At 59.2% G+C, this 13,055-nt stretch overlaps 3 protein-coding genes across 3 annotated transcripts; all 3 read left to right on the top strand.

The window, feature by feature from the left end:
• Nucleotides 1–780, top strand: LINJ_34_1670 (putative amastin-like surface protein; the record flags this gene model as incomplete). Its single annotated transcript, XM_001468500.1, has 1 exon — nucleotides 1–780. One exon carries the CDS (start codon nucleotides 1–3, stop codon nucleotides 778–780), a length of 780 nt encoding a protein of 259 aa, XP_001468537.1.
• Nucleotides 781–8,947: 8,167 nt separating this feature from the next.
• On the top strand, nucleotides 8,948–9,448 carry LINJ_34_1660 (putative ubiquitin-conjugating enzyme; the record flags this gene model as incomplete). Its single annotated transcript, XM_001468499.1, has 1 exon — nucleotides 8,948–9,448. The coding sequence occupies one exon, from the start codon at nucleotides 8,948–8,950 to the stop codon at nucleotides 9,446–9,448; it is 501 nt and encodes a 166-aa protein (XP_001468536.1).
• Nucleotides 9,449–10,518: 1,070 nt separating this feature from the next.
• On the top strand, nucleotides 10,519–12,846 carry RH (putative ATP dependent DEAD-box helicase; the record flags this gene model as incomplete). Its single annotated transcript, XM_003392736.1, has 1 exon — nucleotides 10,519–12,846. One exon carries the CDS (start codon nucleotides 10,519–10,521, stop codon nucleotides 12,844–12,846), a length of 2,328 nt encoding a protein of 775 aa, XP_003392784.1.
• Nucleotides 12,847–13,055: the final 209 nt, after the last annotated feature.

Genomic DNA, 13,055 nt, shown 5'->3' with positions numbered 1-13,055 from the left:
ATGAGCGACACCGTGTGCGTGAACGTGCAACGACAGCAGATATCGCCTTGCCAAGCCTTGGCTCACCTCCGCTCTCGCCTTGCCCCTCGTCAGTTTTCTAGCGCCGTCTCGGCTCCCCCCTCGTCAACGCACCCAATGGCCTCCCTCTCGTGTCTCTGTAGAAGTTTTTGTTCTCATGTTGAGAAAACATGCTCTAGTGTGACAGTTCTTCTCTACGTCATCCTGCAGTTCATCGCGTTCCTGTTGGTGCTGGTGGCTACTCCGATAGACATGTTCCGCCTCAAGAAGCTATATCAGTACCCCCATCCCAATCCCTGCTATACATTGTGGGGTGCGAAGTTTGATTGCAGCAGCAGCACGTACTCAGTTAAATTGAGCATGATGTGGTCGCCGTGCCCTAGCCGCCGAAACCTTTTCCGCCTTGCACAGGTATTCGCTGTCATCTCCATCTTCCTGTATGGCGCGGCGTTCATCTTGGGCCTCATTGTGCTGCGCTGCTGTCCTTGGCTCCGCTGGGTCTGTCTGGTACTCAACATTGCCGGCATGGTCACCTTGTGCATCGTCTGGGCGGCCATGGTGGTGACCTACTACAAGGATGTGCCTCAACGTTGCATGCCTCTGCATTTTTTCGTGAATTACGGTGCCGGCTTCGGACTCTGCTTGGTGGCCTGGTGCTTGGACATCATCAACATCGGCCTCTTGCTGCTCCCTCTCCGGGTTAGGGATCCTGGTAAGATCGGAAAGTCGGTGCCCTCTCCACGGCCCGGAGACGAGAAGTAAAGGAAGCGGCGGGCGCGCCTGGCGGCAGCGCAGCACACCCACCGTGACGCCCTCGTGGAAGAGTCGGCGGCGCTGATCTCAGCGAGAGAGGGAGCGGATGCTGCGGACTCTCATCGCTGCCTGTCGCCCACTCAACTCTCTCGATTCCTTCTGCGTGTGTGTGCAGCGCGCCACAGGCGCTCTCAAGCCGGTGCGCACGTGCACCCACACCCCGCCGCAGGCATCCCGAGTAGCTGCTCTCATTCCCTTCGTCTTCGCGTCTCACTCCCGATTTCCGCGCTGCTGTCAGCGCGTGTGCGCTTCCTCCGGGGTCTCCCCCACCACCACCTCTAAATGCCAGTGCGGCGCATGCGAGTTGCTGCTGGTGTGTTCGCCCCTGATCAACACGCGGGAGAATGTGCCAGTCGATGATGTAACGGCGTCTCTCGCGTGTGTGCCTCCTCCCACGCGCGTCTGTTCGGGGGGGGGGGCTTTTCGGCTTCCTCGCATGTTCTTCCCCCTTTTCACGTGCACAGCGACCTGCGCTGTGCAGTGGGCGACGCACGCCTGGCGCCGGCAGGCCCACCCATGCCCTGTCGCCCCTCTGAGCTCCTCGCCCTCGCTGCCGTGTCGGAGTCGCCCGTCTGACGCTCGCCCGGCGCACCGCTGGCGAGGTGAGGGAGCGAGGGAAGACTCAGGACGCCGACGCGTGCGCTGGAGGCCTGGAAATGGGTGCGGGAAGGAGGGAGCGAGGGGGGCGGATGGCCGAGGTGGACATGGAGGACAAACGCTGCGGTGTGAAGAAACGGACGCCCTCGCACGGAGGACGGGAGGCGCCACGCCACGCCGCATCGGTCGCCCGCCCCCCTCCACACCCCGCAGTCGCGATGGCGCGTCTTCCTGGTGTGTCTCCCTCGCGCCGCCTTTGGCCCCCGTCGCTGCCGCTCCCCCTCCTCACACATGTCTCACGGACTGCCTGAGCGGCGAAGAGCGAGGAGGGAAGGGAGATGAGGCACCAGGGGTGCGGTGGCGGCAGGGGCAGTAGCCAAAGAGACTAATGGGCAGATGCACCGGGGACAAAAGAGTTCGGCGTCAGCGCACACAGCAGCGGAACACAGATGCATAAGCAACGCTAAAGCGAGGCGACTGCAGCTTTTCTTCCTCTCCTTTCTTTGCGCCTCATGCGCGCCTTACGTGTGTGCACGCGCATGCAGGTGCGCGCACCCTTGTGACCCTCCTCCGCCCTTCTTCCGGGGACACCTCGTCCACTTCGACCTTGGCTCGCCGCTGCCACTTTCCCGTGCCCCTGGCACGCACATGAAGGGAAAGAGCACCACAAAGACACGAGGAGAAAATGGAGCACAGCCCCTCCAGCCGTCCCTGTCATCGCTGTGTCATTTTCTGTCTTCGTCCTTTGTTTTCACATGCCGCTCCGCGTTTCCGCGTCCCTTGACGTTCTTTTTTCGAGCTTTCTCGTTGACCTTTCGCTGTTACCCCACCCTCCCAGCAAACCTCGCATGGGGCGTGTGCACATGCGCGTGCGAGCGTGCGTGTGTGTGTGAGGGCTCTCTGCCCCTTTTTTCTTCATTTGCGGCTGGCGGAGGAAGCGAAGAAGAAGCAGCGGCAGGGCAGAGACACACGCCGTGGGCAAGAGCAGCAGCGGTCCCGGCATGCAAAGGAGGTGGAAGAAAGGACGAGCGGATACGTCCGAAGCGGGAGGAGTCACTGCAGAAGCAACAAGAGGCGGCAGAGAGACTGGGCTGCTTCTCCCTTCTTTCTCGTCATGTCTGCCTCGACTCTGCCGGTGCGTGTCCGTGTGCTCCTGTGTCAGCGCTCGTTGTGTTCTTTTCTCTCCGTCTCACTCGTGTTTTTTGCTTCCTGTGCATCGCTGCCTTATCACACCACCAAGTCCTCCAGGCCGGAGTGTGGAGAGTCTCCACAGCGTATTACGGCATGCGGGGGCTTGAAGCGACCGAGGGAGGGGCATGGCGTGCAGGCGGAGGACAGGGTCTGAGGGCCCTGGCCTGCGGCTGGCCCACCTCCTCTCTCTGTGCTGGTCTGGCATGCACCTAGCCCCCCCCCGTTACCCACACGGCTGACGTCGCCGCTTCCGCTCTCGAGGAGGAAGCCTGGCCGCGGCCTGCCTGGACCGATGCATGCCGCCCACCCGGGTCTGCGTCTGGCGCCGCTAGCGCCGCAGGTGCCCGAGGAATGGACGAGCAAAGACAAGGCGGGCCGCTAGCGGCATGGCTCGATACCCCAGCAGACGACTTGTCTTCGCCGGCCCGGATGTAGCCGTGGTGCAACAGAGGGGCGTGTGAGCTGTGCGCGAATGCGTACATGTGTCGACTTGTCCGTCGCGGAGTAATATTTTTATATTTAAATACGTTGTTTTTTCTGGCAGGCACGCAAAGGAGGAGGTAATCACAAAACGACACATATATACATACATATATATATATATATCATCATCATCCATGTTGGTGTGCACCGTCAATCCATCAAAACGCCCCGAACTTTGTTTTCCCCGCCGACCGCCGCCCCCTGGGCTCGCCCGAGCGGACGGAGCGCGTGCGCGTGCGTCCTTGTCTCCTCGCGCTTCTCCGTTGCTTGCTTTTTGCTTTCTGTCTTTAATTATTGTCTCCGTTCCTCGACTGACTCACCCCAACAGTGTCACCGCCGCCGTTGCCGCCCCATCTTCTCCGAGAGGGGAGGGGCAGGGGGAGCGCCGAGCTCTGCGGTGCTGCGAAACGGTAGGGCTGCGCTCTGCGCGTGCGCGTGTGCGTTCACGCGCGTCGGTGCATGCCCATGCATCTCCCCATGCATGCATGCGCACGTGTGCGTGTCTGTGCGTGCACACACGTGTATGCCCGTGTGCGTGAGTATGTGTACCTGTGCGCGCGTGCGCCTTGTGGCGGCGCAGGCCCTGTCTGCATGGATGCCTCTTGATCTGCCCCCTCTCTCCTCTGCCTGGTGCACCTTCGCGCCGGCCTCACGGGTGCCTCTCGGAGACACACGGTGATGGAGGGGAGCAGCCCAGACGTGAACGCGGGCACCGGCACACGGGAGCCAGGAGCACGCATGCGCACCCAAAAGCACTCACTATGCTATACTGGCGAGTCGCGGCGCTGAGAGGCATCGCCTGAAGCGACTTGGTTTTGTTGTTGCTTGCCCGCGTGAAGCGGTGGTGGCGGGGGCGCACGTTTCATGATGTTGCACCCCCGGCCCAGCCCACCCGCCACCGTCTCGGAAAGAGCCGTGGGACAGCCTGGAGGGCCTGCTGGTTTGCTTGCGCCCTACGCGCCCGGCGAGCGTCTTCGAGGGCCACCCCCTCGGCACGGGCGCCTTGTCGCCGAGGTGTCGGGGATGGCGCACCAGGTAGGGATGCCCCGGGCCGGCAAGAGGGGCTGCACCGTGGGCGGTCCGGCGTGTACGTGAAGGGCGCCGTCGCCAGGGTGATGGGCAACGCGACCTGGACGCTGCTGACGGATGCTGGCGAAGGGGTGCGCTCTGCGGCACCTGTGCGCATGGTGGCGCGGGAGCCGCCTAGGAAACCGCACCGCAACGCAAAGCTGCTGTAACGCTGGTAAGCGGGGTGCTGCTGCGTGCGCGACCCGCGCGCCGTGGAGGTCATCGCGCTCATCCTCTCTAGCGGCGGCTGGGGGTGGGGGCGGAGCGGATGTTACTGCTGGGAAAGAGCGGATCTACCGCACTCTGTGTCTGCATCGGAGCTGGAGCGGGACGGCATTGGCGAGAGGGCGTAGTGGGTGCGCAACCAGCACGGGGCGATTCGCATGCTGCACGGCGAGCGGGTGAGGGGCATGAGGCTTTGCTGTACCCTGGCCAAGCGCAAGGGCGCCGTGAGCGGTGTTGCGGGCATGCTTGTGATGCGCTGCGTCCTCACGACGAGCCTGCGCGCCCACAGGCGGCAGCAGAGGCGGGGGCCGTGCACTCCGGCCCGCCATCCAAGACCTCCCTCCCATGGCCGCGCGGTGGTCCCTGGGCGAGGGTGTGCTCGCGACGGCCGGCGGGGACCTCGTTGTGAAGCGCACGGATGAGTAGGCGGTGGCGCGCAGTGTGCTTTTGCAGGTGGTGCCGTCACATCCCCGTATCTTCGCATCGCTGCCATCACCGGTGGCTGTGGCGCGCGCAGGAGTGCGCTGTGCCGAAACGCCGTACGCGTTGCGGGCGTGCCGCTTGCGCACATGTGAATCCATGGCTCGGAGGGCGCGGTGGATGCGGTGGGGAGAAAGAATAGCGACGTCGACGAGCTGCACGGGTGCGCTCGAGCGTCCCGGATGGCCTCCCCGTGCGGCCCTGCCGCAGCTGTCTTCGACGCCTTTCGCCGATGGCTTGCAGGATGGCGCCTTTGAGGACATGTCGGTTCTCCGCCAGCGAGGCTGCGGGAGACGGCGCTGCGCAAGGCTGTGCCGGACGAGTGGCGCTTTGCGCCGCAGGTCGTTCTCACGGCGGCGCGCTGCATGTTGGTCTGGCATGTGGACGGGACCGGCGTGTTTGTGCGGATGCCGACAGCTGCGTGCGGGTGCAGGTCTCTTACCGAGCACTTGTTGCTGAGGGAGGTCGTGGTGACAGGCGAGTGGGGGAGGGGAGGAATGGGGCGCTCGCCCGCTGCGGAGGCTCCGCTGCTTGTGCTGAGAAACCAGGCCTGTCCCCCCAGGAAAGTTGCAGCTGACTCACGCGGTGTGAGGGGCAGTGCACGCGCGGAGTCACCGATGCATGCGCATAAGTGTGTGTGTGTGTGCTGTGGTGAGTGGGTGCGCCTTGGACAGTAGATGCTGACGGACAACTGACGCGCTCCCCTTTTCCTGGCCGCCTCCTCCTCTCCGCTCTAGGTCTGCAGGCGAGTGCGCCCGTCCCTGCGAACGGGCTTGGATGCACGGCATCCCCTCATACCAGGTCCCACGGATCCCACTCCATTGCGATCCTTCTCTCACGCCGTTAGGAGGTGTGCCGGAGAGGTGTGTTGCATATGCGGCTGTGATCGTGACAGTGCAGAGGAAGCCCCTCTTCCGCTGGGCTCCGATGGACTGGTTGCGGGTGGTTAAATGATCATGGTGCTGCGGGAGGGCGTGCGGGTGTCGGAGGAGTTCGTCCGTCGCCTCGAGGACCCCGCCCAGGGCAGCTGCTTCGAAGCGGCTGCCAGCAGATGTGTGGAAGGCGCCCGCGCCCGCTGCCGGAAGAAGGAGCGGGTGCGAACGTGGGACGCGCTGCCGCATGTGTGGAAGGGCATGGATATCGCCGCCTCTAAGGGTTACCCTCGCGTGCGCCAACACCGACGGATGAGGACCCACAAGCGCTCTTAGTCGCTTCCTCCGCGTTCGAACAACGGAGTGCCGGGCGTCGTAGCCTCTCCTGCGGCGCCGTCGGCTGCGGACAGCCCCCGGCCTGATTGCGTGGACGCCGTGCTCGCCGGTGCCGTGAGGATGGTCAGCGCCGCCCAGCGACCACCGGCCCGGAGGGCGCACTCTCGACGGCGCAGGGAGGGACCACCGCTCCTGGCGCCATGTGCTCGAGGGCGGCTTGACGTGGGCCCCGCTGAGCACCCACCCGGTCCACATCCTCACGGCCGGCCTGTATTACCCAGGCTGGTACGCGATGCCGACCCCGGTCGTCGTGTTCTCGACGATGCACGGCGCCGCATTTAAGGGGCGTGACGCGACGCAAGGAGAGAGCCGCGACGCTGCGATAACCTTGAATAAGGTCTTTGAGTGCCTCCTCACTTGGGCGCTGATTTCGCGCGGGTTCCCCGTCGGCAGTGCACGTTTCCCGGACGAGCGGACGACAGACCCTGTGGATATGATTTGCTCGACCGCGAGCAGCAGGAGACGGTGAGACGGCAGGAAGAGAACCCACTCTTGCAGAGCATCAGGAAGACAGGGCGCCACCACGGGCACCCGATGGGGGCACGGCCCCGCCGACCGTGTAAGTGCGCCGCACATGGGAGGCGTCTTTTCTTAGTTTTCTTGTCTGCTGGAGCTGCGGCTGACCTTCATTCGGATGGCGCCTCTGCCATCGATGCTTTCCTCGGGGGCAATCTCCACACAGTCATGCATTCAACGTGGAGCTACTTCACTCCGTGACTCGCCGTCCACGCGTGAACCACGGCCTGTTGCATAAAATCCGGCGAGAATCCCACAGACAGACCGAGTTGTGATCTTGCACACCAAGCGCCAAGGGCCAACACCGGCGGCACGTCAAAGTGAGGCAAGAAGCGGGAAGGGCAGGTAGCTCGACACTGCTTTTGATGCACACACGCGTACCGATGCGCTTGTGTGAAAAGGTGCGCTCTATTCCCAGGGTGTATGGCTCCACGTGGAAAGCGGCCCAATCGCTCCTGGGCCAAGCCAAATTGACATAGACGAATGTGCTGACTCGCCCGTGGCCTTTGTGCAACTCTCTCTTCTCTATCGTATCTCTCTCTACCCCTTCCTTCCTTTTGTTACGCAGGCTCGTTTAAAATTTTGCTGTCCACATGTACTCTTGTCCCTTTTTAATTTTGTGTCGAAGCACATACGACTGGTTCTCAGATTATGTTATTTCACCGACTTTTTATGTGTGAGTATGCCTTTGTGTTTTGTAACTCTGCGCGCGGTAATGCATTATCCTCTCCTCATATATAAAGAAGATTTATTTGGGGTTCATTTGCAGCTCGGTCGGTGTTGTGATGAGCCGCAGCGCAATCACACACATACACACACACAAATGTGCACTCATGCACAATTGGCGCTCAGAAAACTCCGAAGAACACTCTAACACCCGATGTGTAGTCTCGGAGGTCTAAACCTTTTCTTTCTCCTTTTTCTCTCCAGCTCCTCTAAGTGTGTAGAAGTGGCGACGCCACAACACTCGTCTCCTTTATCTCCTTATTCATGTATATCTGTCTATATACATAGAGAGGAAAAAAAACGACAATCCAACCGATTCCTTGTTTTCCGCTTTTTTATGTTTCATGTGTCTTGTATCTTGTGTGCCTTCTGTATGCACACCAAAAAAAAATTCAGTTTCTTGCCGTTCGGTCTTGCTTCGACACTGCTACTTCTTTTTCGTTGTTGTGTATGTGCGTTACACTACCGCATGTTTTTTTTTTGTTGTTTGCTTCTCCCCCCTCTTTTTTGTTAGTGGGGTGGATGGTGTGTGGATGGTGGATGATGGGTGCCTCCTTTTTGTTGCTGTTTGTTGTTGTTTGATTCGATATTGACGGAGAGCCGTGTATGTCATTTTTGTTGTTGTTGCGTCTATCATGATTGTTCGTATACTATTTTTTTCATGGTGTACGTGTATACATAAAACGAAATCTTTTCTTGCTCGGTGAAAAGTTGGACTGTAAAGGCGGGAGAACCTACAGCGAGGTAGAGGAGCTTAGTGTGTTGTGATAGTGAACCAGCCCCCCTCCCCCTCCCAATATCGTCAGTCGAACAAACGGACGAATCTAGTTACCGTGTGTTGATGGTCAGCATGCCTGTAACGCTACACGGCATACTTCAATAGTAAACAGATGCGCGAACAAAACGGCTGCGGCTGGTTCTTCGCATCGTATGTTTTGCAAAGACAGCAAGAGGGAAAGCTGGTGCTTGATGCTAAGTACGCCGCTTCGCTTCAGTGATTATGGCATCACTCTCGACGTTTAAGTGGGTAGCTCATCCGAGGGCGTTGTCTTTCCCTCGCTGGCTTCCGCGCAGTTGCAGTTTGCATGGTGCGCCACATGGAAAAGTAAAGCTTAATGGCTCTATGTTCTCTAGGTGCACCAAGACGCACAACTGGCCTGCATCTCTCTTTCACTGCCTCACCTTGCTTCCCAAGGGTGCACCACAGATATCTTCAAGGAAAACACGCGTTCCCCCCCTCCCCAAACCCAAAAGGTAGAAGTCGACCACAAAGAACGGAAGAGACACACTCATAGGCGCGTCGTCGAATTGTACACGAACGACCCCAGCATAGAAGTGGTTTGGCGTCTAACGCTGGATCTGGCGATTCTACGCTGTTTGGCCTACAAGGGCGCGCACACACACGTATATACACGCAGAGGGAACCGCTCTGCACCCTTGGTCGCGCGGCATCATAGTGCATCCTATTCCTTCATGTTTGCTGGGTTTTTCACGACGGGTAGTCTCTTTTTTCGGCTTTCTCTTATTTTTTCACTCATTATTTTTTTTCCCTTTCCCTAGAAATGTCGGTGCGCACTGTGCGGCGAGCGAACATGGACTTTGCCCGTCTTAAGGAGCTGGCTAACAGCGGTAGTCCCACGATCAGCGCTGTGGACATGGCGGATGAGAATGGCGCCACAGCCCATGGCGACGCTTTTCACTGGCGCATTCGCGTTATGCCACCCGCTGAGAGCGTCTATCATGGCACCACGTATGATATCTTGTTCACGCTCTCCCAGGAAGATTACCCGTTCAAGCCACCGGCGGTGCGCGTACTCACCCGCATTTTCAACCCCATGGTATCAGAAGACGGCGCCGTATGCGAGGGTCTTCTGCATAACGATGACTGGAAACCCACCACCCCCGTTGCAGATGTTGTAGGTCATGTTGTGAAGGCAATCTTCCTTGATTACAAGACCTACGCAGTCTTGAATGAGACGGCAGCTGGCGTAATGGTCACCGCAACTCCTGAAGAGTTCAAGAAACACGTGCAGCGTACGCGCGCCAGTGATGCAAGCACGTGAAGTCGTAGCGGAAGTCTTACATAACCATTAACCCGTCACACTAGCTTGTGCAACCACTCCTTGTGACGAACATTCTCGCAAAAAGGTGGAGCTCCGTGCATTATGCACTTAAGTGTCTCTCTGTGGAGGCGGTATTCTCTACTGATATTTCTCGTGCTCTCTTCCACCCTGTCTCCCCCCCCCATCCCTTACTCACGAGGGGGAGACATCTCTTGCCGGTGCGGATATGCCGTTTCTCTTTGTTGTTGTGTGTGTGTCAGAGCGCTGCCATGGGTTGTATGTATAAGTGTGTTGGAGAGCGGATGTTCGACTCTGTTGACAAGGTGGGCTACACTCTGCCACCATCGCTTTTTTTCCCCGTTTACTGCTCTCTGTAGGCTCACAACTCCCTTGGCCATGCTATAATGTTGTCCCCTCGATCTTCCTCCCCGTCAGTGAGTGCCGAAATCTCTAGGTATTCGCTTCACCCTTCTCCCCTTTATTTCCATCTTCGCATCCCTCCAACGTCAACACTCCAGTGTCTCTATTTATGCTTCATTTTATTGTTGTTGTTGCTGTCGTTCTGTTTTGTCTCTCTGTCTTTGTCGGTCTCTCTTTCTGCTCTCCCGCGATTTGTGTCAGTCCTCTCTCCCCTGAGGTGGTTCGCGGCCAACGTCTGCTGTGAGGATGGGTGGGGGAAGCTTGAGAGACACCTAGTAAACAAAGCAGTCCTTCAAGCTGATGCCCCGAGCTCCATGGATGGCCTGGTGCTTCTTTTGCTTGGCTGTATCTTGGCTTAGCCGCATTTCTGGCGAGGGTGCTCCGCATTCCTCTTTCTGCAGCGCCCTCTCCAGGCCAAAGGTGTGTAAAGCGTGGCCCCACGAACTTCCCGCTCCGCCTCCATTCCCTCCTTCGTCTGTTGCGCCTCTTTCATGCTTACGTGCCTAGCGTGCGCGGGCATCCGCAGGCCTGTGATTCGTGAACTTCGCCTTCTTTTTTTTTCTCTCTTCACCTCCGTCTGCGCGAAGGAGCTCTTCTCTTTTCTCTCTTCCCCCGCTATGCAGTCAGGAAGGGCGCCCCTCCGAGTGCCGATGCCACGGCCCCGGACAACCAGCGCGTATCCCTTACAGCGCTCCACGGTGCTCTGTGCACAAAGTCTGAGCGTATTTTCCCATCTGATAATCACTACACGCACCATTGTGCAGTCAAACATGACAGGAGGCGTCCGAAGCCTCCTGGACCAGTTTGAGACCCGAACACTCATCACACGGCTGAGGCGTAACCGCAACGGCAACTACTACCGTTTCCGTCAGAAGCTCTGGCTCTCGCAAGAGGCACTGGAGAAGGAGCTGACGGAGATCACTTACAGCCCGGTGGAGCGGCATCCGTTCGCGTTGCTGCCGCAGCGCGAGACCCCCCGTCAGGTGTTCGCCTGTGAAGGACGCGGCGGTACAATGCTCCTTGAAGCGGTGCACGCAGAAGCACGAGGGGCGAGCGCCTCAGAAAGCAGTCCCACACCAGCAGCTGTGTCTTTGCTTCCGAACCAAAGTAAGCGATGCGACGCTAATGACTCACTTGACTTTATGGCGAGTCTGCTTCGAGCAGATCAATCTGTGAGCAGCAAGATCATCACGGAGGCAGACGTGGAGGGCACCGTTCTCGAGTCTGCTCGCTTCCGCGCTCGGCAGATTCTCGCAAGCGATCTCACGTGCAACGCCGTCGCCGCCTCGCCCTCCACTTCCGTCTCGCTTCGCAATCCCGCCGAGTCTACCGACGCGGCGGGAACATCGTGGTCAGCACTCGGCCTGGACCCGCTCATTAGCTCTGCTGCCGAGCAGCTTTACGGGCCAGTGCCGACGCGTCTGCAGGCCCGTCTGCTACCGGCCCTACTCAACGAGGATCACAACGACGTGCTCTTCAATGGCGTCACAGGGAGCGGCAAAACGTCGGCGCTCGTGCTGGGTCTCCTGCAGGGCATCCGCAGCGAGGCCGCTGGCATGAATGTCCTTGTGGCGACAAACACAATCAACGCCATGCGACTGCACGACACAGTCAAGGCGCTCTGTAGGCGAGCGGGTGGCGGCGTCGTGGTCGACCGGCCTGCTGAGGACTACTCCTGGCTCTTCCTGGGCACTTACAGAGAGGACTATGAGTCCTATTACGAGCATCTTCGGCGCGGGTTGCGGCGTGCGACCGGTCCAGCTCGGCTATTCATCACGACCGCCGACGTCATGTGTCAGCTGTTGTTTGAGAAGAAAATGGAGTTTGAGGACTTTGGCTACCTGCGACGCGTCTACGTGGACGATATTGGTGCACAGGTGCCCTTGCTGCCGGAGAGCGCCCCTGTAGCCGTGGTGCGGGAACGACTGCGCAACCCGCTGGCTGCGGAACTGCTGTTGGGGACGCTGCATCAGCTGCCTGGCCCCCACGTTCGGTCGGTGCTACAGCTCGGTATGGTATCCGCTGACGTGGATGGCAAACTAAAGGACCATCTGCAGGCGCTGTGCATGAAGCCCGTGGCCCAGACGACGGTACTGTCCACCGTCCGCATCCCCTCCACCGTGCACTGCCTTTTCTCCTTCTACCTCGGCCATAGGGAGGATCGCTTCAGCTACCTTGTGCGCCTCCTGTGGAATGCGCGGGAGACGATTCCCGGCCGCGCTGTCCTCTTTGTTCCGGACGCTGAGGACGTTCTCAGGGCACGGCTGCGACTTCGCGGACTTGGTGCAGACGTCAAGATCTTCTCGGAGGTACACGGAGGCGGCGAGTTCAAGGGTGACTGGAAGTTTCTGCTCTTGAAGGAGTCGGAGGCGTTCGGCGTCGACTTGCCCCTCGTCTCGCACGTCTTTATCACCTTCGCGCCGACTTCGTGGCAGCGCTTCCTGCATATGTGCGGGCGCACCGGTCGCATGGGCAACGTTGGCTGGGTCTACGTTGTGAGCGACAAGCAAGACGCGAAGAGCGTTCGCGATGTTGCCGAGGCGCTTTCAGTAGACTTCTGCAATCATGTTATCAGCGATGATCTTCAGCAGGCTCGCCCCGCGGACGTGGAGCGCTTCACGAAGCAGCCCGAGCTTTATGGTCTTGATCCTCAATTTGCCGTGCGACAGCACTACACGGTGCAAGCCGAGAACCCAGATATGGCGTACCGCAAGCGGGAATTTTTCTCCAAGCCAGCGATTAAGCAATTTCAGATGGAGGACTACACCTCCATCTCGATCAAGCAGCGTCGCTTCGATCACGCTAGGCAGCTGTCGCAGGATGTGGAGCGGAACCCATCCATTGTGCTTAACATGCAGAAGAGGGGGCTGCTAGATGCTCACCTCAAGCCGACAAAAACGCTAAAGCGATACATGGACCTGAAGACGCATAGGGAGGCACCCGACCCTTTCCAGAAAAAGCAAAAACGCCGCCAGTGACGATGAGCGGTGACAGAGTCAATAGCGAGTTGTTGGTAAGGCATCTGACTTGCTTGTTGGTGCTGTGTAATGCACGTCCTTCGGTATGGCAGAGACTTTCCGCCGTGATCGGCGTTGGGTCCTCGTCTGCTACCGATCCAGTCATTGGGAGGGCGTTTCATATCTTCACATAATCCGTGTAGCGAAACCTCGAAAGAGTGCAAAGGTCG

This window comes from Leishmania infantum, chromosome 34 (assembly GCF_000002875.2).
Source record: "Leishmania infantum JPCM5 genome chromosome 34".
NCBI classification, from domain to species: Eukaryota; Euglenozoa; class Kinetoplastea; order Trypanosomatida; family Trypanosomatidae; genus Leishmania; species Leishmania infantum.
Note: the sequence above shows the minus strand (reverse complement) of the source record. Positions and strands in the feature narration are given on the sequence as shown.